Here is a 27,487-nt window from a genome sequence, read left to right on the forward strand (position 1 = left end):
TACTCAGTGCATGTTTGGCAAGATTCCCGTTTCTGTCAAACTTATTTTATAAAATTGTCCAGCTTTTAATTCATGTAGAAAACTCCTTTATGAAGAGAATTCACAAAAAAGGGTTATTTAGTATCATTTTCCCATACATTTTTTTTAGATGCTTACATGGCATTAAATAAAAATACACTACTTCTTCTACCACAGGGGCTTCACGGACCAGCTGCGTAAGATCTCGAAGGACGCTGGGATGCCGATCCAGGGTCAGCCGTGTTTCTGTAAGTACGCACAGGGAGCCGACAGCGTGGAGCCCATGTTCAGACACCTGAAGAACACTTACTCCGGCCTGCAGCTCATCATCGTCATCCTGCCCGGAAAAACCCCCGTCTACGGTAAGAGGGTCACACACACGGAGCGTCCCGTCCCGTCCTCAGACTAATAACACACACACGTGTGATCTGTGCAGCCGAGGTCAAGCGTGTGGGAGACACTCTTCTAGGAATGGCCACTCAGTGTGTTCAGGTGAAGAACGTGGTGAAAACCTCTCCTCAGACGCTCTCCAACCTCTGCCTCAAGATCAACGTCAAACTCGGCGGCATCAACAACATCCTGGTGCCGCATCAACGGTTTGTAGCTGCTTTGCTTTGACTGACACAACACACACAGATCTGCTCAGCTGATAACAGTAATCTTTATCATTTATTGCATGGATTCTCAAACATTATTAACATGAAACCTCAAACATCAAGTAAATATTAGATTGAAGTTAATATTTCAATAATTGATCACGTTTGCATGTTCAGGGTCAGTTAATGATTAGTGGATATAATTGTTGCAAGTTTTTGATGAAGAAAATACATAAATAAAGATTGTTTGATAATTATAATAATTTGTTTTAGACTACACATTTTAAATCCTCTAACTGTTATTTTGGTGAAATACTGGTTACTGTAGTTTTTGTCTTTTTGAATGCATTTTAGACTCGTCTTATTTCGTCAACTAAGTTGCATGTTAACAGTCTTAGTTATCGTTTATTTTCCTTATTGTCGTCTCGTCTTAGTCATGGGGGGGAAAAGCTTGTCAGTGAACATTTTTGCTTCATACTAAATTAGTAGTAACATTTACTTTACAATAATGTAGCCTATTACTGTTGAAAAATAAATATTTGATCATTTTAATTTTATTTTAGACTACAAGTTTAAACTGTCAAACATTTAATCTTTTAACAATTCAAAATCCTCTAGCTTTTATTTTGGTGCAGCACTGGTTTCATTTTACATTCTGTTTGATTAATAATTTGCTTGATCAAATCCTGAGACCCCTGCAGTTCACTCAAACCCTACTTTTGGGAAACCCTGATTTATTTATTGTTATATATAGACAAAGCTGGTTTGTAGAGACTATCCAACGCAGTATTGTACAACATTGCTGGTTTGTGATGGTGTTAAATATGGCTCATGCACTCTTAACTAATGTAGTGTGTGTGTGTTGTTTCTCAGGCCGTCAGTGTTTCAGCAGCCAGTCATCTTTCTGGGGGCGGATGTGACGCATCCTCCTGCAGGAGACGGGAAGAAACCCTCCATTGCAGCGGTCGGTGTCACTTTGAGCCCAATTATATAACAGAGACATTATGTACAGTCAAACCTATACGTTTTCAGACACCTTCAAGATTGCTCACATTATCACTGTAGTTTAGGAAATGATGACAAAAACACGGAGTTAAACTGCCAGAACAAATTGTTCCTGAAAATATCAGATAACTTTGATAGAAAGGTATGTAATGAATTCGATTGAATAGCTGTTAAATTTAAGTGCAAAATTCGATAAAACCACACCAGTTACCCAGCAATGCTTAATTTTGTTTGCATTAGCAATTAAAGAAAAAACACTTGGTCAAGTGTCTGAATAATTTTTTGGTTTGACTGTATATATTATAACATTAAGTAACATCATGACGTGTGTGTGTGTGTGTGTGTGTGCAGGTGGTGGGCAGCATGGACGCTCATCCCAGCAGGTACTGTGCCACGGTGCGTGTCCAGAGACCCAGACAGGAAGTGATTCAGGACCTGGCCTCGATGGTTCGAGAGTTACTCATCCAGTTCTACAAGTCCACTCGCTACAAACCCACCAGAATCATCTTTTACAGGGACGGCGTGTCTGAGGGCCAGTTTAGACAGGTGTGGACTCGTCTGTCTTCTCCCATCACTAGCAGAATCATTTTCTGTTCATTAGAATATAAATCCTGATCCTGTTTCTGCGCGCAGGTGTTGTATTATGAGCTGCTGGCCATTCGAGAGGCCTGTATCAGTCTGGAGAAGGAGTACCAGCCCGGCATCACCTACATCGTGGTGCAGAAACGCCACCACACGCGTCTCTTCTGTGCCGATCGCAACGAGAGGGTGAGCGTGCCAGCTGTTTAAGCACCTCTGGAGAGTCATACTACTCTACAGTAATGATGAGAGAAGGCTTCAGATGCATGGTGCACTGGAGTTCACAGAAGTGACGGGAAGCATCAGTTGTCAAAACAATGAAGGATGCGTGAACACCCTAAAAAGTGTGCCATAAAGGGGATTTCTACTTAACAGTGTTATTTTAGTATTGTTTGTGTGGCATTTATTAATATTTTGAATTAGCATTTGTTTTTATTTGCTCAGTTTTCATGAACTTTAGTCATGGTAATTTTGTGTGCGTTTGTCATTTTTACTATGGTTGTTTTTTTTTTCCTGTTTTTTTTATTTACTTTTTTGTATCATTGAGAGACTTTTATAGTATTTATTAATATTTTGAATCCGTTTTTGATTTTGATCTGTTTTTTTTTTTCATTTTTATTTTGGTTAAAGTGTTTTTGTTTTAAATATGTATTTATTTCATTTTTAGCTTATTTTAAACTGAATGAAAAAGAGAAATGTTACCTTGGCAATTAGCTGAAAAAAAAAAAAAAAAACAATTTCAAGTTTTATACATATATACATATGTATATTATATATATATATATATATATTTTTTTTTTTTGTTAATGTTGTTATTTTGGTTAACTTTTTTTTTAAAGGTTTTATTTTATGTATATATGTGTATATATCTTAATTATATTTTTATTTTAGTCATTTTATTTTAGTAAATTTAGAAATGTATTTTATTTCAGTTAGGGTGCCAGTGCAACATTTTATGTTTAAGTTTTCAGTCTAATATATGTGTTTTTATATTAAAGCTCTATTTCAGTCAACAAAAATTATTATTAACTAATCATAACACTGCTCGGTCAGATTAAGGCACGTTTATTAAGAACTATGGAATGTCATCAGGTGAATTGTTTCCAGACTGTGAGGCTGCATCTTTTTTGAAAACATAATTTCGGCATTGATTGCATCTTTAAATGACTCTGTTTGTTTCCTGCACAGGTGGGTCGCAGCGGAAACATTCCTGCTGGTACGACCGTCGACACCGATATCACACACCCCTACGAGTTTGACTTTTACCTCTGCAGTCATGCTGGAATACAGGTACAGACAAACACATTTCCATGGCCCCAAATGTCACTTCCTCCTGACTTTTATGTGTGTTAAACACCTCCTTGTTCACTCGACAAATGATTTTGCACGCAGATTTAGATTTAGCAGCGTGAAGAACAGTTATGTAATCTTGCACAGGCATCCAATCTTGAGTATATTTTAGTGAATGGCACAAAAAAAATAAACCCCCCCCCCAAAAAAAAGGATGTACACATTATAATATGAATTTGAGAAGAAAAATGTGTCTACATGTATGGAAGCTAATTGCAACTTTTTATCTCATAATGCTGAGTTCGTATTTCACTTTTCAGACTTAGTTCATAATTCTGAGTTAGTCACAATTCTGAAAACAATGCATGTTTTTTTAAATATATATTTTAATTAAATAACATTTAATATGTCTTGTGTTTGTGATATTCCCTGAAAAGCATCCTAATGCGACAGCCCTGTCAGTCCGATCAAGCTACAGTTTCATACGTTGTTTTTGAGAGCGTACCTTGAGTTTGACTCCTCCTCTTCCTCTCTTCTCAGGGCACTAGCCGACCCTCCCACTATCACGTCCTGTGGGACGACAACTGCTTCACTGCGGATGAGTTCCAGCTGCTCACTTACCAGTTGTGCCACACGTATGTGCGCTGCACCCGCTCCGTCTCCATCCCTGCGCCTGCCTACTACGCCCACCTGGTGGCCTTCCGTGCGCGATACCACCTGGTGGACAAAGAGCACGACAGGTGTGTGTGTGCCAAGACCCAAATCTGTGGCATGGTCCTAGAATTAGCACTGTTACTGATGATACAGCTCAAAAGGGATGTATTGTTCGGTGAATTAGACCACAGGTTGCTAAATCCCAGTATGATTTGCATACTGCTGGATCGGGAGAGGAAATGCTGAATTTAAGTGTTATTTAAAGTCTTGGGTTATGAAAAAGACCCGTCAATGTTTAATGAGTTATGTTGAAGTTTTTTTGGTTATCATTGGTAATTGAATTTAATATATTTGAATCCACTCAGTGTAACTAGAATCAAATAACTAAAAAAATAAATTAGAACTTTAAGTACTTAAAAAATATATTTTTTAATTGTTTCGTATTTTCTGTTTGCATCCAATTTAAAAAAAAGGTTTATATGTTTTTATGTCTATGTAGTTTTTGTATTATTATTTTTATTTCAGTATTAGTTGTTTTAGATCGCCACGAAAATAGCCTTGTTGCTGGCATTGCGTTAACATGGGAATAAATAAATAAATGAATCAATAGTTATTTTAGTATGTTGAGCTAAACTAAATTAAAATGGGAAATTTTGCCTTGTCATCTAGCTGAAATGTTTTTGTTTTTTTGTTTTTCAGTTAATATTTATTTTTGAGTTTATCAATTAAGTAATGAAATAGATTTTTATGGTTTTCATTTTAACTACAGTTTTAGTTAACTCTAAAAACCCTATTTTAAAATAAAGATAACTTTAATTTTTTGTAGCCACTTGCCTAAAAACATTTAGTAATTTTTAGTGTTTTAATATAACATATATATATATATATATATATATATATATCCCAGGGAACAGTGTTAATTTCGTTGACTAAATATTTTCGTCATTATTTTCGTCACGAATATATTTTTGCCGACGAAAACGAAACGAAAACTAAAATAGAAGGCACTGATGGAGACTAAAACTATGACTAAATTGATTGACATTATCGTCAACGAATAAAGGACGAGACGAAAATAGACTGTGACGAAAATCAAATCAGCAGACGGGAGAGATGCGAGGAATGAGCAAAAGAACCGGCAAAACAGAACAGACTGCATGAGAGAAGAGAACCAATCAGAGCCTGACTTATTGAGACGTGAAGCGAAGGTTTTCTGTTTTTATGAGCTCCCGGGAAGTCGGCATTCGAAGAGGTGATAGGGACTTTAAGCAACAGCCTCTGGTGGAACGGCAACGCCATTCTGGCGTTGTATTGCGCCTGCGCGAATTTAACTGCTACTTTGTGACGTTCTAATTTAACGGTCTACTACGGGAGAACAGCTGATTTGCCGGAGTCGCTACAACGTGAGAGGTTAGGTAAATAAATGTTATGTTTTTAGACTTATTTACATCATACAATATTAAAAACTCCTCTTCTGACAAAAGATTGTCATTTAACGCCAAAAGCAATCCTTCTCTTGCTTTTTTAAATTATATATTTTTTGGGATCTCAATAAATGAATTAATGCTGCGTTGCGCTGTTCTGTTTGACCGTTGCTTAGTGACTTTTACGTTCTTGGCTACAGCGGTGTGACGGCAAACTTCCGGTCGCTGTAGCCGTTCCATTCGCAGCTGTTGCTTAAAGTCCCTACTGTCTAAAAGAGCGACAAAATGTCCACAGCTCACTTCACGTTTGACGACGAACAAAACAAAACAAAGTGTAAAGCACGCAGAGCGCTCATTCGTGGCAAGAACACAACCAATTTGAAAAGACATTTACAGACGAGCCACCCGGACATTTTCTCAAATGTAATTTCACAACGATGTTCTTTTGTTTATTGAGCTAAGCAAAATTGGAATAGTGCAGTACGTAGATGTTGTAGCATTAAATATTACGAACTGAAAAGTACTGTAAAATAGCCCCTTCTTCAAATTAGATGCGAGCACAATACTAATACGTAATATCATGATAAATACATTTGATTAATACTAATGTTTAGTATATTTTATAATGTTCTACTTGTTGACAATATCACAAATATTTCTATATTAGTCATGTGAAACATGAATGTTCACATCCTATCATTATACATACAAATCTAGCAATATTGTAGTATTTAAAACATACAATATTGCTAGACAAATGAATACCTTATAAAATCTTGTTACTTTTTTTATCCACCCAACTTATTAAATATTTACTTTAAATGTATGCACTTATTGTTCAGCTCAGCTGTAAGCTTTAAGGTCCTGGACCTAACTTTATTTTTCTTTTATTGATGGTCAATTGGCAGCTAGTTATTGTTTACATTATCATGACAGTGTTTGTTGCTGCATAAAAGCTTTTGAATCAAAATAAAGACACAGTTGTGTTGAAATAAAGTTGAATTTGTGTTTTATATATTTTGGTTAAGTTTGTTTCCTATACCAGCTGTAAAAAATTGTCTAGTAAATCTGTTATTGATTTTAGTCTTATTTTAGTCGACTAAAATACCAAGCAATTTTAGTCGACTAAAATACCAAGCAATTTTAGTCGACTAAAATACCAAGCAATTTTAGTCGACTAAAATAAGACTAAAATTAAAACAAATCAGATGACTAAAACTTGACTAAAACTAAAAAGAATTATAGTCAAAAGACTAAGACTAAAACTAAATTAAAATTTCGTGTCAAAATTAACACTGCCAGGGAACACATGTTAGGAGAAAATTGTTAGCCTCAATGCGATGTAAGTCACTTTGGATAAAAGCGTCTGCTAAATGCATAAATTTATTTAAATTTATAACAAATTTTGCAATTGTTTTTGTCCTAAATTGCAAATAATGCAAGAACAAAAAAATATATATATATTGCTGTTTTTGAGTTATGTCCTGTTATTTTGGTATCACTGGGATACCATTATAGTTTTCACAAAAAAAAAAAAAAATTTTTTTTTTTATATTTCTCATAGCCATTTTAAATTTACTTTGTTTTAGTAACTTTGTGTGCTTAGTCATTTTTAGTAGTTGTTGTTTTTATATAGATAGTTTAAGCTTTCTTTTTTTTTTTTTTGAATATATTTAAAAAAAAATTCCCTTTTTTTTGTAAGCAAGTGAAATGTATTTATAACCCTGCTCGCTCTCTTCTCTCTCAGTGCCGAGGGCAGCCACGTCTCGGGACAGAGTAACGGCCGGGATCCCCAGGCGCTGGCCAAAGCTGTGCAGATTCACCACGACACCCTGAGGACCATGTACTTTGCCTAAGCCAGCTCTTGTCCATCCCATGTTCGACTAGTCACGCACACGATCCCGACAACCGCATACACACTCCATCACACCTCTCAAAAGCCTGTGCGTCCCTGTGGGTCGATCTCTGTGGCGATGGAAGCGCGGCCCGCCCCGACACTGTGCAGCAGGATAAGAAAGGCCTGCTTTAATTCCACACATGGACCTCAGCACTATTATGCAATATTAAACCAGCCAACTGAGGCCGTTCTGTCATATCCCCTCCAAAACCCAAACCAAAAGGGAAGCGCGTCTATGTCCCCGCTCCTCTTCCTGTCTGTAGTTCCTAACGTTTAATAACTTTCCCTGCCTGTCACGCCTTGTACCTCAACGTTTTCTAAAAGCACTTTTGCCCCTCATTGTCCTTCCCCCAAAATGAGATTGAAATAGATTGGATGGAAAGACAAGAAAGGAAGTTTTGGGGAACGCCTGCGGATAGAGTTGCTCACACTAGCAATGTGTTTTCCTCCCGTTCTCAATTATTTTTGTAGCCAATGGTGACTTAACTACGTGTTAAAGTGTCAGTCGTGAAGAACCAATTGTGAAAAATCGTTAGCGTTTTAAAACCGAAAACAAGCTTTTATTGTTAGAGAAGTGCCATTGCAGAGCGTACAAATCCTTTATGATGTTTTTGAAGCAAATTGACGCTCTAGCTTTCATGTCCTACAGTGCAAAGTGATCATGTTTTGATGCTTTTTCTTGTTTTTAATACCCAAATTCCCTCCAATATATTGTGTTTCGATCAAACGCAGCTCATAGCAGATTGTCTCGTTCGCTTCCCTCCTGCACTTTGCCTCGGTTTAAAATGTATAGTCCATGTTATGTGACAGATCATACATAGTTTAGTGCAATAATCCATTAGTGGGATGAGAATACCTCCTGTGCAAAGACTCCGTGCGCGATTGGGGGGTTCAAAACAGGCACCCGAAAGCACGCGATGGGCATTTCGGTTGGTTTTTAACATGGATGGCACTTTCATAGTTTATTTTTGGTGAAAGTACAGCAGCGTTTCCTGACGATTGACTGTAGTGTGTTAACAAGTGCCTGCGTGAAATGCTTGATGTTGGGAGGTCGGAAGCGCAGCAGTCGCACCTCATTTAGTCCAACCAATGGCACAGTTGTGACCACGTCCGACTGTACGGCCTTATCAAAAAAAATCACGCGGTTTCAATGTCTCGATTTTCACTGCCCTGCCTGTTTCAAAGGATTCTGCTGCTGTTGTACTTGTTCGAGTCTGACTGGCGGGTTCATGCTTCAGTTCGCCTAGACACGAGGGACCGACTGGGCCATGAGTTCAAAGAGAAGCACCTGATTCGTGCTCGTTCACTGGAGGGCCACTAGGGGTCAGTATAGCGTTTTACTTGAAGGGTGCTGTGAGTGTCAGGTGCCTTACCGTCTCTCCGTGCGCCATCTGAAGCATGTCCCGCTGTTTAAAAGTGATAATCTGCACTAAATAATGCGTAACGCATGGTGCTATTAGGTGCGGCCCGTGGCGGCATCAGCAACTGGCAAAGACTTAATGTGTAAGATGGAACATGGGATGCATAAATGGTGCTGGTTGCATGCATTTCTCTCACTCTGAGGAGAAGTTTTTTGGTCGTTTTGTATGTTTGTTAGATTTGCATTTGATTATATTGCGTAGAAAGGTACAGAACTGTGGCCAGTCAGAATACGATTACTGCACGAAGCGCTATAAAGTGGAAGATTTCAATTTTTATTCAAATTACAAGTTTAGTCCCTTTTAAAATCCAGAATGCAGTTAATGCAATCAAATAAATTCTAAAGTCTAATAGAATGAAAGGAGTGCAGTAGGCTGTTGTGATGGGTTTTCTGTGTTTTTAGTTTTTTTATAAAGCGTGCATTAGAGGTCGGACTTGTTAAAGAAGGTACACCGTGTTTTATGCCCATCAAAGTTGGTTTAAGTGAGCATCGATACAGCAGCTACTAAAATTGCGACTTTATTTCACCTTCCCCAAATGAAACGGCTTCTCGGTGCTTCAGAGCCTGTGTGTGGATGCCAAACAGCTGTCGGTTTCAGAAGCGATCTTGATGAGGTGTCATGCAATTATATTTTTTGTGTAGTTTTAACTTCTAATATACATATATATATTTTACTAACCCTTGCCTCTTATTGTGGCAGGAAATGCCTCTTTAAAGGAATAGTTTGGTTATAAATGTCATTTTTACTCACTTTACCCAAACTTGCATGACTTTTTTTGCTGCACAAGAGATTTTAGTCAGTTTTAAAAACCGATATCTAATGACCGATATTTAATGAACCGATATTAAAGTTAAGAAATGGCTTGAAAGCTTGGGATATAGATTCATTTTGGAGCTTGGTAGTAAAAATCAGTCCATTTTTGTTGCACAACACGAGGGTGAGAAAACATTACACAATTTTAATTTTTCACTCCCAACGATTCCTTTAAAGCTGCAACTGGTTTATCCTCCGTACGTTTTAACCGCAGATTGTAAAGAGTGTTTGTCTTGTATTCGCAAGTAACTGTGGTAGCAGATGTTGTGGGTTCGTAGCACACTTCGTTAGTCGCCTGACGTGGCTTCCGTTATTCAGAAAGCTAGATGCAAAAGAGTCGATGCATTTTCTCTTCCCCTCTCGTCTCGTCTTTTTATTTTAGAGCTTTTGGGTGGGTCTTCTTTTAGGGTCTAAAACGTAACACGAGTTCAAAGTTCATAGAAAGTGCCTTTCCTCATGATGGTGCTGAATAATCCGAGACTAAAGTGAGAAATCAAAGAGCATATTAGTCTTACTCTTACCTTGAAGAAGGTGTTGCACACATGCAAACACACACACACACACGTTTTTATCTCAATCTTTGTATATTCAGATACTATAATGACGACAATATATGCCAAGTATACGAGCAAACGGTTGAGATACTGTATTAGGAGTCCGGACCAATGCAATAGGTGAATGTGCTATCTTTAGATAGGGACAGAGCGGACACTCATATGACACGGCCTGACCCTGGACAGGAACGCCTAGCACTTTAAAGACTGCCACCCAAACAAGGAAACAAAGTCACAGTGCTTTGATCTCCTTTTTTTCGCCCCTTTTTTCATGCACTCCAACAAAAGACGGTCTCTAGTGCTTGAAATCTTTGCTGAGGGAAGGTTATTTGCATTTTGAAGGTTTACACGGGGCCCCGGTGACGTCGTTTTTAAAGACTTCACTATGGTATTGTTTGTGTTGCAGTGGCTGTTTGATCCCAGTCAATGTGCAATGGCCCGTAGAAACCGAGACGCATACAGTATGTGATTTGACCCCCGTGGCCTGTGTTTTGTCACATGGGTGCCCGTTTGTCCAGGAGGATATACCTCGACGAGAGATCTCAAAACACTGCACCTCACTTACCTTGGTATGCTGCATATGTTCTAGTGAAAGAAACTGCAAATGGGTGAATCTCGCAGAAGAACGTGTTCACATTTAACACCAACATCACAAGACGCGTTCGATTTTGCATAATGAAAATGAAGCAAATAATGACGTTTTTTTTTTTTTTTTGCATTGTGATAATGAAATTCGTTCCCTGCCCCAAATTCTCATTATTGTAATGCAAAATATAATGTATTAATATTAGTTGCATTGCTTTCATTTATGCTCAATTGATCATTTTTATAATAAAGTAAATTTAATTCTGTCACTTTTGGGAATTACAAGATAGCTCAAAACTAAAATTTTGGTGAAAATTAAAAAAATAATAGGCTTAATTTTTCTCATGCAAAATATAATTTCTAGTTGTACTACTCTTCAACAAGACGACAGAAATAAGCTATTATATTTTGCATGTAGAAAATGAAGCCTTTTTTTCTGACTTTTTATGACAATTTAACACATTCAACACATCAAAAAAAGGCTGTGCTTAATTATGAAAGTAATGCAAATAATGGAATAATTGTATTGGTTGTAAAAAAAAAATTGGCTTAATTTTCGTCATGCAAAATAATTTTTTTTTAGTGTCCTACACACCAACAACACAAGACAGAAATAAGAAATTATATTTTGCATCAAGAAAACAATGCTTGTTTTCTGACCATTATGACGCATTATGTTCTTTATTTTATTTTTAGGCATTGTGACCATATTTTAATGACAACTAATCACACTCTCTAAATTCTCATTGTTGTAATGCAACAATAAAATAACATTCATCGCTCAAAACTGTAGGGAAAACATGCTTAACTATCATTCAAATAATGCCAAAACAGATTGGTTGTTAAAAAAGGCTTCATTTTCCTCATGCAAAATATCATTTCTTATTTGTTCTTTTGATTTTGGAGGTGGATATGTTTTCTTGAGGTTCGCCCGGATATTAATTTGATTACAGTATAATGCTTGACTAATGCCTGACAACAATATCCTTAACAATGTTAGATTAAGAAGTCTAATTGTAAGAGAGAGAGAAAAAAAAGTTGTTTTTAAATCATAACACGTATCTTTTTCTTCTTTTATTGAGCCAACTTGTATTTTGTTGTCCTATTTAAATGTTTTTAGTTTTTTCTTTTTCCTTTTTTTTTTTTTTAATATATTGGAAATATATATGGGATATATTTAACGGTGTATTTATTGAGGGAGTGCTTACGCGGCTGGAGTCTCCGCAGAGTTACGGGGGGCAAGTTTGGGGGTCGAACGGAAGCCCTCGACATCCTCACACACACACACACACACACAAGCACAACCACAGAGTGGGCTGAAGTGTTCGATGACGTCACTTCCTCCTTGACCTTTGACCTTTGACTAGTTGTCTGTCGAGATGGTCCACCTCTGCAGCGAAGAGGCTCATCTCGTTACGGGACAGAGAACCAACACTGACTTTGTTATTCCAAAAAGAAGAGATAAAAAGCTGATTGTTTTCATCCAGAGCTGCTAAACGCTTAGCCATACACGTTTTTTTTTTTTTTTTCAGGAAGGATTTTACAAATGGAGTCGAGAAGCAGATCATAGTATTTGTCCTTCATCATTTGCTTGAGTTCAATTGTCTTGGTGCCAGAGAGGGTCCCATTCCACTCAGATATAATATATATATATATACATAAATGAGCCTCAGCCTTAACTGTACTCTTGTTTTTCCGATTGGACTTGAGACGTCTGTCAAAAGGCCTTCGTCGTGCGTAGAGAAGCATACTCGCTAACTCCCCGTGTGGCATCTCGCTTCTCTTTTAAACCACTAACTTTCACGAGCCGCTCGGAGATTCGGAGACGAGGCCGCTGTCTGTATCTCAAACGGTCATGTCGTCGTTTTCCAGGAGGACAGAGGCATCGAGCGCCGGACGAAGTTGCACCCAAATCGGCGACCGAGTCGATTCCTAAAAATGTTTACAAAACGGTTTACTGCAACGCAAAGCTCCAGCATTCCACAAACGGACTGTGAAGCATCCGATGCAAGCGTACGGCGAGTCTGTCCATCCTCGGTTTCTGTCGCTCGCGTCTTATCGTGCGCTCGTCCTTGCTTAACGAAAGAGCCAAAGTTGAGCCATTGCGATCTCCGTGGCTCTGTCCTCTCATCTCTCTCTCTCTCCGTGTTCGCAACGAGTCTCTCTAATGTACCAAGGGATGTTTCTTTTCCTTTGAAATGTCTTTCTTTGTTTAATAATCCTCTCTTTGTAGATCAATGGCCTTTTAGTGTTGCTTTGCTTCAGTCTGGAGTGTATCTTTCACTAATACTTGCAATAAAAAGCTTTGCTTTTGAAACTCAGACCTGGCGTTTATTGGCTCTTTCTGTTTCGTCCGGCACATTGCCGATTGAATCACTGCATTGATTTTGTGTCATGGTTTGGATGTACAACCTCTTCTACATCTACAGAATGGGCTGAATCAAACTCTTAACAGGCATTTCTTTAATGTCAGTTTTTTGTTTGTTTCTTAATGTTATTGAGTGTAAATGTCTTCACTTTTGGCTGCTTGATCAAAGAATGGCTGTGGCCAGAATAGAGCACAAGTACACATACATTCTACTTTTTATTTTATTTTAATTTTTTTTTAAAGCAACAAAAAAAAAAAACATTTACCTCACTTTGTGCATGTCAAATTCAGTTTGTCATTCAGTTATTTTTTTTCTTCATATTTTATCCAATTTTGTGTTCTGTCATTTTTATCTTTTTCGGCTGCATCAAATAATGAATCCAATAATACATTAAAATAAAAGCAAGGTCAGCTCGAGTGCATTGCATGGAGAATTTATTTGAGTAAATAATCAGTGCATTCACTGTTATAACCAGTGGCGGCTCCAGACAATTTTGATTGGGGGGGCAATGGGGGGTCCTGGTCTTTTCAAGGGGGGTCTCATGAAAACCAACAAAAAATACAGTGGACATGGCTAATAACTGCATATTACTGCTACTAAACAACAAAAACACCTTTGCAATGTAAACAAATGACAGGCTACATTTGTTATTCATATCCTGCACACTGCACTTTCATGTCAGGTATATTATGCATTTTTATTGACATTGATATTTTTACATTTATTTCCAGATAGATATTATTGAGTTTACAGGCTAAAGTGGTCTTGCTGTTGTAAACACTGTTGCTATTGTAGAAAAAATATTTGCATCACATTTAAAATATAATTATATTTTAATTCATTTCTGAATTGTTTTTATTTCTATAATGATAATTCAGAGAATGAGAAAATCTGAATAAGCCTTACCAGTGCTGTGATAATTATTTTTACGTGTTAAAAATAAATAAGTACTGTAATATAATAAAAGTTTATTCAAATAACATAAAAAAGACCAGACCCCTCGATGCCTGTGAAACTTTTCTCCCTCAAACAGCACGCTAGTGTTACTTCTACAGTACAGGCTACACACAGCAATATAAACAACGTATCTGCATGTTCTCACATCACATCGTTCTTGTAAAATAATAATAAGTAAATAAACATCAAAATCACTTCGCTGAGAATGAAACACCACTTACCAGCTGCCACGATGTTGAAAATATCCTCTAGCAATTAAAAAATGCGCGTGCAGCATAAGGAATCTTCCCGGTTGGATGAGGTCGTAGTCAGGTGAACGGTCATCATGTTGGTCATTTTATTTACGGCTAAATTATTATTAATAAATTGTACTAATATTATGATTGGGCGTGGGCAGGCATTCACAAATGTTTATGTTATTACAAAAAAAAATTGAAATTTTGCTTTGACAAAAGGGCACTTAAGGGGCAAAGGAGCAGGTGCTCAAGTGAACCGGTTCTTTCGGACAATTTGATCAAATAAACCAGTTGAAAAAAAATGGTTCACCGGTTCTTTTGCGCTCGATGTAATGCCGTCATTGGCGATGATTGCCCTTCATTCAAGCCTTTGGTTTACCCACGCTTATAACATTAGCACAGAATCAGTTCAGAATCAATCACCAAAAGAATCAGGTCGGTTCAGATGCGCTCTGTGTCAGTCTGCTTCGCGCTGAATCACGCATGCGCAGTTATCATCAGCTCATCGGTTCTCGAATCGGACGCGTCCGACAGAAACGGTTCTCGGTTCAGTGTATGAATAAATATAGAAATAATTATTTATTATTGTTCTGCGTAGTTTGAAGAGAAACATTTTTGGATCTTTATCCCGAATATATATTTTTTTTAATCAGGAAGAGGCTGGGGGGTCAAATGGGGGGTCAAGGCATTTTTTGGCAGGGTCTTGAGACCCCCCAAGACCCCCCCTGGCGCCGCCAGTGGTTATAACCAGAATTCAATTTAGTTTTATTCATTTTATATATATATATATATATATATATATATATATATATATATATATATATATATATATATTAGGGCTGTCCAATGATTAAAATTTTTAATCAAATTAATCAGAATTTTCAGTGGATTAATCACTATTTGCAACTACACCTGAATCCTAACCATTTTTTTTCTGAAATGCATACCAAAAGATAAATAACAGGACACAGAAACATAATTTTCATGTATTGATTCATCAATATGTAGTTCTTTTTTTCTGAATTTCAAAAGTTTAACATTTACTTAGATCAAATTTACCTGAGCACTATATAAAACCATGCCATTTAACTACAGATACTGTAAGAGTTTTAGGTGAACCAGTGGTTAAATATAGCCACATATCTATGAAATTATGCATAGAGAAACTCAATGAACTCAGAAACACAAACATGCGCCACAATCACATAAGCCAATAGTATGTTCCTGCACAACCGGAGGCTGCAGATTCAGGACCGCAGATCAAGGGGCAAGGAACTCGACCGGAAGTTGAAGTCGGGTGTGGGCTGCCATCTTTTAGCAGAACTTCACTTGCGTTAGCATTCCCATTGACTCCCATTCATTTTGGTGTCACTTTGACAGCGAATAACTTTACATCTGAGGCGTTTAAAGACTCTGTTTGTCCATTATTTATTTCTAAAGATACACAACAATGTATAAAGGGCTCCATTACCTTCTATGTTACATTATGGCCCCGTATAAACAGTTTTTGTAAAAAATAGGCTAACGATTGCGTCATAACCACTCGGCTCTCTGTCGCATTACCGTACAGACAGGTGGAGAAGCTCGCAGGCAATTAACTTAATATGGCGTACTGGCGTTACATTTTAAAAACTATACAAAATAATTAATCAGAATACTTACTCCTGCTCACTCACGACAAAGAACTCCCCGCTCAAGCTCACCGTCTCTGCAAGATTAACGATGGCAGTTTGCACGCACAGCTACTAGAAGATTTACATCTGGGCAGACAGGTTGCTGACGTCGTCAAGCTTCGTTTGAGTCTGCGCGTCAGAAACGGAAGTGCTAAAAAACGCTAAAACTGGGCTTCATTTGTCTCAATTGAGTTGCAATGGGGTCGCTGTGTCCATTTCTTTTACTGTCTATGCCGCAGATCTGGGCCGCAGTTCTAGGACCCTAGTTTTTCCTGACAGCGCCACCTACCGTACTGGACGATATAGCGATGGCTGCAGTTTCAGGAACGCAGTTCTAGTATCCTGTTGGTTTAGTTTGCAGCAGGCCCGTCGTCAAGGGGGGGCATTGCCCCCCCAAATGACTTTTTGTGCCCCCCTAAACGTAACGCACAGAACAATTAACCAAACTTGCATTACTGTGCATTCACACCGCCGGCGTCGAGAGCATCAAAGTGGCCGGAAGTCATTAATTTTCAATGTAAACCAGCGGCGAGGAACGGCGCGGCGCGACTTGGCCTGAGAGCGTCGAGCAGAGTTTAAATCAAGGCAACTTTATGGTAATGAGCTATGACGCGGTTGGGCAGGAACCAATCGGAACGTAGAAGTCAACCGCTTGAGAGGATTCCAGAGGACGCAGCTCCGATCACATTAGTTCCCCAAGCAAAATAGAGGACAGGTTGATTATTGCTGTTTCGCGTTTGCAGTAGTCTATGATGTGTCCCTGTTTGCGTACAGGGACATATAAAAAATAATTAAAAGTGATACGTGGACCAAGGTGTCTGAGATCGTTCATTTTAAGTAAAGGATCTTATTTCGTCCACAACAACATTTAATGAGATCAACTTACAACGTTAACCTCCTTGTGGTTAGTCTGCATAAGATCAACAAGTCTGTTTGCTTTGCGGCCACTTTTAATACAAAATAAGTTTGTGAACAGAACAGCAAGGGCGATTTATGACGCTCCCGACGCCGCCGGTGTGAACGCGCAGTTAGACGTATTATAATGAATGTTATTGATTTTAGATCATTGCACGAATAATGTTGTTTCAGCAGAACTTGACTCACATGAACAGTAATCACTACAACGGTAACACTAGAAATGCATAACACATTACCTTCAGAAATGATTCAGACGATTCATTATTCAACGCATTAGTACACAGAACATAATTTTAAATATAATTATATTCACAAATGACTGTTAAAACATCCCAAAACAGCACCCAAACCTTGCAAAGACCTACCTCATTAATTATTCAAATACAACAGCCAATGGCAAGTCTCCAGCAGCAGACCTTTCAATATGTTATTTTTGTGTTAGTAGTTTTATTAATTCAAATTACAATATGCAGTTTGTGTGTAAGTATATGTATATATAAATCATGCAATTAATTTAGTTAAGCATACAGTATTGTATTGTTTATACGCAATTCCTTTGCGCAGCTGAGCTGCGCGTTGCATGGATCTCAGAATAAATTTTTGGCGGTTTTGGAAATGTTAAGAGACAATAAACAGAGACGTTGAGATCAAACGGTGAAGTATTTTATTTGAATAATTGAACAAAACAAGACTATTGTGGTCTATTTTAGTTATAGCCTAATATGGGTTTATGTTATGGTCTGTCTCAGATCATTAAAAAAAAGTGTGCCCCCCTATGAAAATTAAATGCCCCCCCATTTGGTTTGTTCTGGCGACGGCCCTGGTTTGCAGTCACGTTACTTTGTATATAGCATCAATATATTAATCTCAGTAGCATGTTTTTAAATGTGATTTTTGATTCAAAATGCAGCAGAGTTAAATTACTAAGTGTGCTTTGAGTCACAATTTTAAATTTAAACATGAATTTACACAAAATATAAATGTAATATCAATTTTGTAAAATTGATGTATATCAATGTTAAAACAATTGTAAAAAATGAAGAACCTTAAAAGTCTTGAATTGTCTCTTGAATTATACAGTATATTGATTCACTTCCTTAAGGTGAATTAGCTCATTATCAGGTAAGTTAAAGTTGGAATCAGTGTATGGAGTCACTAAATTACTGCCAATATTTTAAAAGTTGGTGAGAGGCAAGACAAGACACAAGAATGATTCAAGAATGTTTATTTATATACATATATACATATAATATATATATATATATTATAGTTCAGACCAAAAGTTTGGACACACCTTCTCATTCAAAGAGTTTTCTTTATTTTCATTACTATGAAAATTGTTGGAAGACCATTTCAGGTGACTACCTCTTGAAGCTCATCAAGAGAATGCCAAGAGTGTGCAAAGCAGTAATCAAAGCTAAAGGTGGCTACTTTGAAGAACCTACAATATGACATATTTTCAGTTGTTTCACACTTTTTTGTTATGTATATAATTCCATATATTATTCCACATATGTTCATTCATTGTTTTGAAGCCTTCAGTGTGAATCTACAATTTTCATAGTCGTGAAAATAAAGAAAACTCTTTGAATGAGAAGGTGTGTCCAAACTCTTGGTCTGTACAGTATATACATGTCATTTTTGTGACAACATCAGAACAGCACCAAAGTGAACCCCTTTTCCATCAGGTGCTGCATCGATAGAATGGCTGTAGGCTTCAACTCTAGAGAAAGAGAGAGCGAGAGACAGAGAGAAATAAATAAGAAACATTTCTTTAACATATTCAACTGGAATATATATATGAAAAGTGAAAGTCCTTGCAGCATGTGGTGCATCTCTTCAATTCGGGCAGGGATCTCCCTTTTTGATTGTTATATGTATCTTGAAAAAGTGAGAGTGTACTTGTTAGAATATTTTGAGATCATGAAAATATCCCTAGTGCCTTTTTTAATCATCTGTCCTACAATGAGCCTAATCGAATCCATAAAATCACTTCATATTGGCCATGCAAAACATGACAGAAACTAACACATGATAGCAATGTATAACTGTATGTGGAGTAGACCTGCAGATTAGGCCAAATTGTAACAAACTATTAAAATTGCCAAATGCCTAATTTATCATTGCAAAACAATGCCAAAACAACAGGCTAACACATACTGCAACTAGGCAGTCAGTGCAGTTTAATTATGAAATATATTTTATACCTAAATATGGTAAAACAACGACTATTAAGCCAGTATCCACACTAATACATTAAGCTGCAGGTAAATCTAACAAACCTTACAACAACCATGCTCTTGTCATCTGATAAGTTTAATTAATGTGCAGGCTAGATTCACTTATAATACTTCGTCATTAAAACACAATTATAATTTATGAAATCATAGCCACGAATCAACGTCGTAGTAATTAATAAAACTAGCTCACAAATTCTTAATTTGGTGGGAATTAATTATTAATTCATAGGTAACGTTCTCACTATGTAAACTTTGCACCGTTTAAACGTTATAAAATAAAACTTAATTAAATATCGATACTCACCGTCTGGTTGCTGTCCACGTCGTCCATCTTTAATTAGTGTTGATTCAGTACAGTAGGTGGCGCTGTCACAAAAATACTAGGGTCCTAAAGCTGCGGTCACAGAATTGCGGTCCTGTAACTGTAGCCTCCGCTTGTGCAGGAATACCCTTCTCACATAAGCAGCACTCTGGGCACTCTTGTTTTTGGGAGGTGTTCATTTGCTCTGCCACAATACTTTAGGATCGATATTTTCACGTTCTGAAGGCTTCAAGTGCCAGTAAAACCAAGTAAAAATGCACATGCTTTTCCAAACAGCTGTAATTTTTGCTGCATTGCATGTAGGCGTTCTGCGCATGCGCAGTGTGAAACAGGACGCTATAACACAGTGATCCTCAAATCTGGCTCGCGAGATCCACTTTCCTGCGAAGTTTAGCTCTAACCCTAATCAAACACGCATGAGTTTGCTAATCAGTGTCTTTAGGATCATTATTATTCTTTTACTGTCTATGTTCAGAGATCGACGAGACTTTTCCTAACCTGAATAATTTGTCACACTGCGCATGCGTGAAATGCGTTAAAAAAATTTGACGTAATTAACGACAACCAACTAATTAACACCGTTAACGCGCTATTTTTGACAGCCATAATATAAATCTACATTTTTTTTTGTTACTTAAACTTTTAGTAATTTCATTTGTCTTTGTTGTTTTTTTTTTATGTGACGTGTATATAATAGCTTTTTTTTTTTTAAATAGTAATATTGTAGCATTTTTTTTAACTTGTTTTGAGCTTGTTGCCTATGCAGCATTTCTGAGTTTGGTTTCTAATTAGAAAAAAAAAAAATCTAAATTGTTCTTTTAATTTTACTGCAGCTACATGTAGTATAGAAATGCTTATATTTTCAGTTTTAGTCATTTTAGCACTTCATCTTATTGTACTGGAGTCAGTTGCCAAGCCACAATTTAAAATTGTTGTTTATTTTCACATTTTAACAGAATATTTTTAATAATTTTTTAAAGATTGATGAAAATGAAGCCCATATCACACAAGACAGCAGCAGATATTAAAACCCTGTCGTAGTGATGGATAAAGTGACCCAGAGTCTTCTGAAGAAGTGGGTTATTCATATTTTGCCTGTAATATGTGCTGTGATGAACCGTGACACTCTCTTTCTCATCTCACCTCATGAAAGCCACATCGGGCTGAATTTAGGTGATTTCTAATTAGCTGAATGCAAACTTAGGAAGCTCTCTTGTCTTTCTGGAAGAATATCAAAGCTAGATTAATGCTCCTCCGGGACTCTGACATTTCACGCTCTTCATGTTGGCAATAAGCTACTGTGCGCTGAGAAAAGAGCGGGAATGTTCTACAGCTTTCCATATGAAGAACATAAACTATAGTGATACAGGACAAGAACAAGAGATGAGATAAAGCGGATTATTAAGAGCGGGAACGAAGGAATGCTAGAGAAGACCCCATTCTTTGCACGTCTTCTCCATTTGTGAACATGCCGTATTTTGACTCCGTAATAATGGAATACAAAAGAGCTCATTATGCTAATGTCATGCTGATGGAGTTTAGACTGATTACTGTCCAGAAGAGCTCACACACTTGTCATCTGTAATGAAATATCACGGTTAAAAGAGTTGGCATGAAGTCTAGACCACAGGTTATTGTGGTCAAAACTTGTGCTCTAATTGACAAAGTGATATCAGAGATGAAAATCTATATAAATACATTCAGTTTTTGAACTCCTTGTAATGGAGTTCGATGCCAGAGAAACATTTCTAACACTTCTCTCAAAGTCTTTCTATATGATGCATTAGAAAAGTTATGCTTTTCTGAAATATTTTTATTTAGCCATTTTTTATTTTTTTTATATTAAGTGTTTGAATTTCTGTATTATTAAAGTAATCAGGCACTGTTGCGCTGTTTAAGGGTGGATTTATCAGAAATGTGTTTTTGTATCTATTGCGATTTTGAATTTAGTTTTTATTTATATTTTATATTTAAGTTTTAGTAATTTTATATTATTTAGTTTTCATTTATTCTTGAATAAAAGTAATTTTATTATCGTGGTCAAAACTGAAAACTTAAGAGCGGAGTAGATAGTCTAATTGACAAAAAGTGACCAGTCACTGTTATATGTTAATAAACATAATAAAAAATAAATTGGGGGCAAAAAATTAATTTAATTGAAATTTATTAATTATGTGTATACTCCTTGATCATGAGTTTTTCCATTTTTAAATGGCTTTTTGCCCCAAAAATTATGAAGACATATCAATTTGATAAGATAATAAAAAAAAATAAACCACAAAAAATTACTTAGTCAAATAGTAATTTATTGATACGGGACAATGGTCAATTAATAGTTAAGTGCCCATCATGTTAATGTCATAACTGACCAATCAGAATCAAGTATTTCAGAAAGGATTGCATTAACTAAACCTCCTGATGATGCTAGTCTAACTTGGTTAAATAAATATGCATAAATATCTTTCCAGGGAGTCTAATATCATACCAAAAGTCAATAATGCATTGATCAGTCACGTATAAAAAGGTGTGCTGAGAGCGTCAAGCGGCTGGCAGTCCATCATCTCTCGTCAGTGTCACAGGATCACAGAGACTCTTCACACGGCTCTCTCAGTCTCTCCCTTCTGTTATATCCAAGCCTGTGTCTCCTGCAGTGGACCAAACAGGGAATAAATCAAGAAGTGCATGCATTTTCTTGTGCAATCAAGTGAAAAAAATTTATTGCGTTAAATGTGTAGTTTGTGATTAGTTCATGGAACCAAGTAGAATGAACTGAAGGAAGATTTTTTTTTTTTTTTTTTAATTAATTAACTATTTATTGCATGCATCATTTGAAGTTACTGGAGGTCATGCATTAGTGATTTCACTACAGTCATGTTGCGTGATAAAAGAAGATGGGGTTAATCACGGTACACTGAAGGTGACGCACTAAACCTGTTTAGACGTCAGTATTTCACACAAGATCTCCACCCATCAGGTGTGACGGGAATCCTTCAGGTTCAAAACTATTTATAGTCTATACTTCGCATAACACTGATTAGCAAGGGTGTAAAAAAACAAGGTTACTAAATCGTGGTAGCCACAAAAAAAAAACAATAATAATAATTAGACTTTTACTGTAATAACACAATGGTTAATGCTCTCATGGGATTTGTATAGGCCTATGTATATTCGTTCTTTGTTTTACTGTACTGCCTTAATAGTTTGATGTTTTGCACGGTTTAATAAATCAGAAAAAATATTTTTGAAATATATTGCATTTCCAATCTGAATCAAATGATGCACGATTGTGAACCATCATTTCAGTTTGGGACTTTGAAGCGTGTATCACAAATTATTGAAATGATTAGCAAATCAAATAGTACGCCAAATAAGAACAAAAACTCATTGATACGCAAAAATTGTGCAAGGGGTGGGATTAGGGTTGTGGGGTAGATGCGTATCATACGCACACGAAAATTGCTTTACATATGCATGCCAACAAATTAGTATAATATGCCCTTAAAGTTAATTTTTGCGTATCAATACCAAAAGTTGTTGTTTTAATTTGGCATACTATTTATATGCACTTTCATGAGAGTGGGCTCTAAAATTAAAGAGGGTCAACTTGATCACTGAACTGAACTGTGCCTGTATGCTTTTTTTTTTTTACATTTGCAATAAAGCATTTACAGTGGAAACAGAACATAAATTTACATCAATTATTAAAAAGTTATCCTTGTTTTAGGTAGATACCAAGACTACTTATTTAGTTTAATGCAATGCACTAAAATACCTCAAATCCAGGGTTATTATAGTTCACTAAAACTAAAAACATGCATTGCTTATAATAAAATAAAATGTAATAATATATATTATTTTTTATTCTACTTTATCTAGTTGCAACATTTCTGTTGGGAAGAAAAAACATCAAAAATTTCAAATTTTCAATAAAAATATGAATTAAAATAGGGACTTGTGTTTAAACGCACCTCCACAGTATAAAGGCCAGAGATGCGGCTGCGAGCGTCAGTATCAGCAGCAGAAACACAACGACCGCAGTCATGCTCCCGTTTGAGCTTTCACACGCCTCTGAAACACACACACACACACACGGTCAACATACGGTCACTGCACCTCATGTTCCTGTGCTTCGTGAGAGCTGCACCTGCGGTGTATGTGGCTGAACTGTGTCCCAGTTTGTTGCTCACAACGCAGGTGAAGTGTCCACAGAAGATGCCGGAGACATACAGAGACGTCCCATCTGCCGAAACACGACCCACCTTCTCCGTTACAACCACTTTCTCATGCAGCCAAGTGAAGGTGGGCTCAGTTCCCCAGGCCTCCATACAGTGAAGAACCCAGTGAGACACATTCACCATCACAGACACGTGATGCACCGCCACTGAAACACACACACACACGCACACACACACACACACACACACACACACACACACACACACACACACACACACACACACACACACACACACAGAGAGAGCACAATTACTGGAGAAATGCACAAGGGCATAATAAAGTAAAAAATGGGTCACTGCTATTACGGAGTGCATTTTATTTTTCTCACATTTTGTTCGAAATAATCTACATTATTATTGACTTAATAAACTTAAACTTAATATTCTTTATGCATGCATTTTTACCTTTTAAGTGTGTAAAAGCTAAAATAGCTTTCTGTGTCCTAACAACATAAGTAAATTTTAAATAATTTCAGTTCTTATATGCCCAACATGACATCATCGTCTAGGAAGTGACATCATTTTGGAGGGAAACCAACATCAAGTATGTAATAGTATGTATTATCAGTGATATCAATTATCAGTGATGTTATTTGGTTTGTGTTTCTGTAAAACATTATTCTGTTTGATTAAATCACACAAATCGGTTCAAGAAATGGTTCAAAATTATGAACTTATAGATGGCATCCACATGTAATCTAACTGAAAATGTTTGTGATGCTGTTTAGGTGTTGCTATAAAAGTGTATTTTTTTCTAAAAAAAATTTTTTTGTTTTAACACTACATCACTGCATGGGTGACATTATTTGTTCTTTTTGTATGTTTTGCATGAAATAATCTTTTCAGGTGAGAATTTTTTTTTTTTTTACACATTTTGTTTGCATTATTTCACATTAAAACAAAGTTTGTATGAAAAGTGGAGTTTTTCAGGTGTGCATTCTAGGGTTAAAAAACCAAAATAGCACTCGGAGACTGTATGATTTACAAAACACTACAAAGAGTAGATGTAGATGAGTTTGTTTCTTCAACAGGTTTGGAGAAATGTAGCACTGCATCACTTGCTCACCAATGGATGCTCTGCAGTGAATGGGTGCCGTCAGAATGAGAGTCCAAACAGCTGATAAAAACAACACAATAATCCACACCGCTCCAGTCCAGCAGTTAACATCTGGAGAAGACAAAATCTGAAACCAATCCATCAAGATGTTTTTAATTTCAATCTGTGTCTTCTGGTCAAGATATAAATCCATAATAAATCTTCCTCCAGTCAAAAAAAAACAAAAAAACATCATCTGTTTTCTCTCACATCAAAACACACCCACATATTTGTTTAGAGCTGTTTAAACAGTACTTAAATTCTGTGCAGATTTCTCTCCTGATTCAGACAAGATTACATGTTCACTGGAGGACACAGTATTATGGATTATGAACTTTGATCTATTTTATTTATGCACTTTTTATGGATTTTATCTGGAAGCGATGGTTTTAGGTTAAAACATCTTAATGATGGATTTGTTTCCTATAAACACGTAACTTTATACTTCATTTATTGATGGACTGGAGTGCTGTGGATTATGCTGTTGTTTTTATAAACTGTTTGGACTCTCATTCTGACGGCACCCATTCACTGCAGAGCATCCTTTGATGAACAAGTAATGCAATGCTACATTTCTCCAAACCTGATGAAGAAAGAAACTCTTCTACATCTTGGCTGCGCTGAGGGTGAGTTAATATAACATTCTGCTATTGAAGAACAATAGCATAACGTTCAAGGGGCTAACAGTATAGCGCTCGAGTGGATCTTACGATATTCTTGAACGGTTTTCTGTGCGGATCGTCTCTGTCCTGACTGCTCTGTAACTGTGACCGTGTAGACGCCGGCGTCTGCCGCTTGATAATCTCTGATCTTCAGCGTGGCTCCCTGTTGTTCCAGAGTCACTCTCCCATCTTTGACTTTACGAGGAAACTCGGCCAATGTTGAACTCATCCCAGAAGTCTTTGCGACGTGGTCCCATGTCACTTTAGCAACGTGTTCCCCATCCAGCAGCTGGATTTGTGCCTGTAGGATCAGATTCTGGCCTTCGATCACATACAGAGACTGCTGGTTTGTGAAGTAGACGGACAAACACTGGCCGCTCCAGAGCCCTGCCGACACAAAATACATCACATATAGTCATATCTCCAATTATAATTACATTTAACTGTAGAATCACAATCACATGGCTTTGAGTTGCTTTTATAAACCTGTCACCTGCAATATGAAGCACATTCATTAAAAGTTTTTTTTATATAATATATAGTTAATTTATCTAATTTCATACAGTTCATGATGATTGCAAAGAAATTAAAGTGTTGAAAAAAAAAGTCATCTTTATTTAATTACTTACATAATTATTTAAAACAACAACAACAAATGAGACAATTCTTATTATTTTAAATGTTGGAAATAGTTTTGTATTTTATGGAAACTGCAATATAGTCTGAGGGATCTTTAAACAATAGAAAGCACAAAAGAACAACATTTTGTAGATTTATAAAAAGAAAGGAAAGATAAAGACACCAACATTCAATAAATGTTACTTTTTAATATAATAATTATTTAAACAATAACGCTCAATCTAATCGTAGACTGTTTATGGTTGCTGAGAAATGTTTAAAAAAATTTAAAAGTATTATTTTTAAATTATATATAAAGCTGTACTGTGTATTTATTATTATTATTATTGTTTTTTCTGGTTTCTTTAATGAATAGAAAGTAAAAAAAAACAAATACTGTATTTAAATAATAAAGTTAATTAATTAATGTATCAGGCTCTAATATCTAAATGTTAAAGAAGAAAGAAATATAGTTATTTATCAATAAATAAGATTTAATAATTAATAGTAATAATATATATATATATATTTTTTTTTTGTGGAAACCATGATTAAATGCATTTATCTGAAGTAGAAAAAAAAACACCAATGTTCAATGAAAGTTACATCTTTAAGTTAAACAATATAGTTCATTCAACCGTAGACTGTTTATACTCGCCAAGAAATGTAAATGTAAAAAAAGTGAATAACAATAATAGGAACGTAATCTAAATATTGGCAGCTTTATCTAAATTTGCTGAGCAAGAATCATTTCTATTATGATAAGTTTTGAATAAAGCGGTCCAGCTTAATATTTTCGTGGAAACACTGATGAACACAATGTTCAAAAGAACAGCATTTACTGAGAAATAACTGAGAACTGAGAAACTGAGAAATAAAACTAAAAGTACACTTCGGCTGCAGAATACTGCAAGCGGCCAATCAGCATCAAGTATTCCAGAGAGCCATGAAACACAAAATAACTCATAAACATACGAAGACATGCAGAATAACTCACAGCAGACGTGCAGAAGCAGGACAGTCCTGATGAATCGCTGTAGTCCTAGGTCCATGTCACCTAGAAAGAAAAAAAAAACATGACCAAAGTTCAGATACTTTCACTTTTTGAGAGAGATTACTACACGCTTTTCGAAACTCACCTCTCGTAACTTCCTGAAAGAGACTGTTGTATCCAGAAATTCCTGTCCCATAAAACACTAGAGCGACGCTCCCACAGCAAACATGTTTGTGTCTCTGCAGGACTGCTGTAGTCTGAACTCGTGTGCTCCGTTCACAGAGTTAAAGGTCTTTAGGCGTTTCCCTTTTCCCTTTCCTGTGGCGTAAAG

At 36.5% G+C, this 27,487-nt stretch overlaps 2 protein-coding genes across 3 annotated transcripts in view; one reads left to right on the top strand and one right to left on the bottom strand.

Annotated features, from left to right (window-relative positions):
• ago3a (argonaute RISC catalytic component 3a) overlaps nucleotides 1–13,157 on the top strand; it is a 39,068-nt gene extending 25,911 nt beyond the window's left edge. For both annotated transcript variants that reach the window (XM_026283192.1, XM_026283193.1), the window contains exons 12-19: nucleotides 196–380; nucleotides 455–614; nucleotides 1,488–1,578; nucleotides 1,971–2,165; nucleotides 2,253–2,387; nucleotides 3,387–3,488; nucleotides 4,029–4,228; nucleotides 7,314–13,157. In XM_026283192.1, coding sequence (XP_026138977.1) covers nucleotides 196–380; nucleotides 455–614; nucleotides 1,488–1,578; nucleotides 1,971–2,165; nucleotides 2,253–2,387; nucleotides 3,387–3,488; nucleotides 4,029–4,228; nucleotides 7,314–7,422 — 1,177 coding nt within the window. In that variant the 3' untranslated portion in view covers nucleotides 7,423–13,157. The remainder of the gene's footprint in view (nucleotides 1–195; nucleotides 381–454; nucleotides 615–1,487; nucleotides 1,579–1,970; nucleotides 2,166–2,252; nucleotides 2,388–3,386; nucleotides 3,489–4,028; nucleotides 4,229–7,313) is intronic.
• An 8,679-nt stretch (nucleotides 13,158–21,836) lies between these two features.
• On the bottom strand, nucleotides 21,837–27,486 carry LOC113115661 (uncharacterized). The gene is made up of 6 exons (XM_026283195.1): nucleotides 27,302–27,486; nucleotides 27,160–27,219; nucleotides 25,593–25,931; nucleotides 23,696–23,932; nucleotides 23,520–23,619; nucleotides 21,837–22,196 (listed from the first exon to the last, which is right to left on the bottom strand). Exons 2-6 carry the CDS (start codon nucleotides 27,212–27,214, stop codon nucleotides 22,133–22,135), a joined length of 795 nt encoding a protein of 264 aa, XP_026138980.1. The 5' UTR covers nucleotides 27,215–27,219; nucleotides 27,302–27,486; the 3' UTR covers nucleotides 21,837–22,132.
• Nucleotide 27,487: the final 1 nt, after the last annotated feature.

Source organism: Carassius auratus, chromosome 16 (genome assembly GCF_003368295.1).
Source record: "Carassius auratus strain Wakin chromosome 16, ASM336829v1, whole genome shotgun sequence".
NCBI lineage: Eukaryota > Metazoa > Chordata > Actinopteri > Cypriniformes > Cyprinidae > Carassius > Carassius auratus.